Source organism: Rhinopithecus bieti, unplaced genomic scaffold, assembly GCF_001698545.2.
Source record: "Rhinopithecus bieti isolate Rb0 unplaced genomic scaffold, ASM169854v2 scaffold_44745, whole genome shotgun sequence".
NCBI classification, from domain to species: domain Eukaryota; kingdom Metazoa; phylum Chordata; class Mammalia; order Primates; family Cercopithecidae; genus Rhinopithecus; species Rhinopithecus bieti.
Window position 1 is genome coordinate 606,214 of NW_016818280.1, and position 4,313 is coordinate 610,526.

Here is a 4,313-nt window from a genome sequence, read left to right on the forward strand (position 1 = left end):
CCCCCGAGGCCGCCCGAGCCATCCCCCTGACTGGGCAGACTGGCCCCGAGTTGTGGCGGCGTCGCAGCCCGGGCAGGCCCCGCTCCCGCACCCGAGCCAGAGGCGGGGCGTCGCAGGCGCCCGCGGAGCGCGCGGCGGGGGGCGGCAGAGACGGCCCCGCCCGCCGTCGCCGGGAAACGGTCGCCTGGAAATTGGGCCGCGGGCGGAGCCACCCGAAAGCGGCTGCGGAGGGCAGGGCTGAGCCGAGGCGCTGAGGGGCCGTGACTCGCGTGGACCGGGAGCCCCGCCGCGCCCCGGGGCCTCAGTCCGGGCTGAAGGGGACAGCAGAAGGGGACTATCGGGTTCTGCACGCGGGCTGGGGCGGGCCTGGAGTCGGTAGCGGCCGCGCGTTCCGACCCCAAGAGGTGCTGCGCGGCTTCTTCCCGCCAGAGGGCGCCAGAGGCCGCTCCCGGGACCCACGCGCAACCGCGCGGGAACCCGCCCCGTTCAGGGCCGGCAGTCTTCTCGCAGACTTGCCCGAAAACCTCCCGGCTGCGTCACGGCGCCCACAGACACGCCGCGCCCTGCACCCCTCCCCAGCCCTGCTTGGGGCTGACCTCCCCTGTGCGTGCGTGCGTGTGTGTGCTTGTGTTTGTGTGTGCGCGTCCGTGCCGGTGTGTGTAATGCTTGTGTGTGTGTAATGCCTGCGTGTGTGCCCGTGCATGTGCGTGTGTACATGCGTGTGCGCGCGTGTGTGTACGCGCGTGTGAGTGCGTGTGGGTGGGTGTGTGCATGTGTGTTTGGTGGACTCTTTCCCGGTGCGGCGCCCCAAGACATTCGGGGACCGGAGGAGGGCAGAGCCCACCTTTTGTGAAGTCCAGCCCCGCCCGCCCCTAAAAGGCTTAGGGTGGACAGAAGGGAAGGGAAGGGAAGGGTGCAGGTTGCCAGAGTACTGGAGGTCCCTGCAAAACTTGGAAGCCCCGCCAGCCTGCTGAATAAACACCAGTCACCCATGAGCTGCCTTGCAGCCCCAGGTGGCCCTGCCCTCAGAGACAGGGGTAGGGGTGGGATGAGACCCATCTCCCCTGTGCTTCCGTGGACACTCCCTTGCCCTCTGAACTACTTCATCAGCTCTGACCCACAGGATTGGAGGGACTGGGAGCTCCTGCCAGCCGGGCCTCCCTCCCATGTGGCTACTCCAGGGACTGCGGGGTCTCCTGAGCTCCGCTCTGTGGGCCACCCACCTCTATGACCCCAGTAGAATCCCAACAGGCAAGCCCAGCAGAGCAGGACATGGGGCCTGGAAAAGTTCCAGGGTAGGACTGTACAGGCCCAGTCTCTGCACATTAGAACATTAGAAGTTGGAGGCCCCAGCCCCACCCCATCCGCCACCAGCCCTCCCTTAGGCTATCCTGGCTGAGGGACCTCCTCCACTGCCTGTCCAGGCCCTGGTCCTGTTGTGGGGCCTGGAAGCCTCTGGCACCTGGGGAGGAGGGGCAGGCCCACAGCTGGGAACAGGAGAGCCTTTCATCCCAGGGAAAGGGGTGGCTCCAGGCCCCCCAGCTCTACCAGTGCATCCCTCAGTCCTTGCTGCCAGAAAGCCTCCTCACTGGCCCCAGCCTTCCATGGCCCTGACCTGCAGGAAGCCTCTAGGCTGAGTCCCACCCAGTTTCTAACTGAGGGTCCACACCTCGAAGCCCAGCACCCACCCAGACAGGCTGGCATCTTGGGCCCAGGGCATCTCCAGGAAGACAGACAGCCCTGGGCCTAGGCCTCAGGCTAGGAGGTGTCTAACAGTGTGTGGCTCTCAGACTGCCTGCCTCAGTTTCCCCATTGGTAAGGCACAGGCTCTGGGGAGGCCCAGGTCAGGAGGGCAAGAATCTCACTCTCAGCATTCAACCCACCTGCCCTGCCACCCACTGGGCCCAGTCAGGGCCTGTGGATTCCCTGGGGAGCCTCAAGGAAGGGGCCCTACCTACCTACCACCCCTTTATCTTGTCCTCAAGTGACAAAAGATACTCCCAGGGCTTCCTGAGCCATATGACACAGCTGCGCCCACCTCCTCCCAATGCCTCAGCCTCTCAGGCACTTCCACTCTTAGAATCACCGGAGTCAGCTCTGGGAGCAGCAGCCAGGGCCAAGAGACCACCGGTGCTGCCTGCGAGGAGGCGGGGCACAGAGGGTAGTGACGGTGCTCCCCAATGCCTCTACAGCCCCTTTCAAAGAACAAAAGAATGCTTGGACAGGCTGAGGCCCAACGACTATGGCAGCAGGGAAGCTGCCATGTGCTTCCAGTTCCCCCAGACCCACTGGTTGCCCCAGACACCTGACCTGGCTCCTGCTCCGGGGCTCCCTGCCTTGGCCGTACAGTGCCTTCTTCCTCTGGGCTTGGAGGCCTGGGATGGGGTGAGGTGGACTCCCAGTTGACCTCAAAGGATGGGCACATCAGCAGGAGGGGATCCCCACCTTGCAGTAAAGGGCAAGAGAGGCTGGCCGCACCGAACAGCAGTGGCTGGAGCCCAGGGTCTCAGAGTGCCCTTGGGTCAAGCTGGGGACACCTGCAGGCCCAGGAGAAGCCTCGGGGGCCTGGTCTCCCGGGTCTCCCAGCCTCAGCTCCTTCCATCTCCCTCAAACAATAGCCTGACGCATGTGTTCCTGCATCTCAGGCTTTGTCTGACCTGCTGCGACGGGGAGGCAGCTCCCAGCCTGGCTCCCCAAGGAGCCCCTCCCAGAGAGCCTCACCCACCTCTGGGCCGGGTGTGTCCCTTCCAGGAGAATGGCACTGGTCAACCAATGATTCCCCCAGCTCCCAGCCCCCCTGCCCAGCCCTCCTGCCCTGCCTGCTGCACCCTGGGCCAGGACTCTGGAGTCCCATTCAGCATCCATGGCTCCTGAGAAACTCCATCCCTGATGGGGGCTGCCAATGCCAACCTGGTACCAGAATTGGGCTCTTCTTTTCTCCTCCAAAGATGGCTGAGCTCAAGCCAGAGAGGCCACCAGCAGGGTTCCACCAGCCCCCCGAGCCCCCCTGGTTGTCAGCCCCCACCCCACTCCAGGGGTCTCACAGCATTGTTTAACCCTGAGCTCGGCTGGATTTCACCTAGTGCCTAGGCCAGCCTCCTGTCCAGCCCTGCTTTCCTGGAGGGCGGGGCCCAGGCCAACCCTTTTGAGAAGCCACAAGCCTATTTGTACCCACGGGGTCCCAGGACCCATCTGGGCACCAAGAATGACTCAGACCAGACATTGGGGGTTCCCAATCTGGGGAAGAGGCCCTGCTGCAGACCCGAACATTCGAATTTGTGTGTGGGGAGGGAGGGGGCATGAAGGTGCAGGGGAGGTGTGGGGTGACTACAGGCCCTCTGCTGTGGGGCTGTTCAGGGACTGCGCTGGCTGATGGAGCCTGAGTCCCCTCCCCCAGCATGGCCTTCCATGACCATGGCCTCACCCAGGACCCCCAGCTCATGGCCTACAGGCCAGGTCAGCAGGAGATGCTGGCGTTGGCCCTCTGGGAGGGGGACACTCTGCCCATCCCCCCATCCTGGGGAGGGGTGCACGGTGGTCAGGGGACCAGGGCCCCTACTCCTCCCCTTTGCAGCCCCAGGCGCAGCGGCACTGCCCGGCTGAAAATCGGTGATCACGACAGGGCTGGGTGAGGGCCGGCGGGGGCGGGGTCGCGCCTGGGCGCCCGCGGCGCTAGTGTCACAATGGGTGACAGCCGGCCGGGTATCCCGGCAGGGGAGCAATGGCGCGCACGTACCTGCTTGTCCTCTGCGGGGTCGGGGTCGGGGTCGAGTCCGGGTCCGGGTCCATTCGGGGCGGGTCCGGGCCGGCGGGCGGGGGAGAGACGGAGATACACGGTGAGAGGCGCGCGGGCGGCTGGGACAAAGGCGCGCGCGGGCACGCGGGCAGGCGCCGGGCTCACCTGGGGTCGCCAGCTTGCTCTTGTACCGCAGGCCTGTGCTCATGGTGGCCGCCGGCGGGGGACGTGCGGGGCGGGCGCGCGGGCGGGGCGGCGGCGACAAGCGGCGAGAGGCCGGAGGCGGGCTGCGGGTGAGCGGCCCTCCGCGCCGCCGCTGCCCCGCCCCGCCCGCGGCGCCCGGCAGCCAATCGGCGCCGCGCCGGCCCAGCGCGCACTCGCCGGCGCGTCCTGGGGGGGGGCGGGGACCCAGGCCCCCCACCATGGACCCGCGCCCGCGGCCTCGGGGCGACGCCCTCGCCTCCCACAGCCCCTGCCGCGCCCGGGGTCTCCCGACCAGACCCACGCCGCCCCCGCCCTGCAAGGCTGTTACAGTCGGCCTCCTCCCTGCAACCTCCCCGGTGCCCCAGCCCAGGCC

The 4,313-nt window shown here is 67.1% G+C and overlaps 1 protein-coding gene across 1 annotated transcript in view; it reads right to left on the reverse strand.

The window, feature by feature from the left end:
- SEPTIN5 (septin 5) overlaps positions 1-4,082 on the reverse strand; it is a 12,076-nt gene extending 7,994 nt beyond the window's left edge. Inside the window, exons 1-2 of the mRNA XM_017856674.1 lie at positions 3,902-4,082; positions 3,737-3,747 (exon numbers count right to left, since the gene is read on the reverse strand). Coding sequence (XP_017712163.1) covers positions 3,737-3,747; positions 3,902-3,944 — 54 coding nt within the window. The 5' untranslated portion in view covers positions 3,945-4,082. The remainder of the gene's footprint in view (positions 1-3,736; positions 3,748-3,901) is intronic.
- Positions 4,083-4,313: the final 231 nt, after the last annotated feature.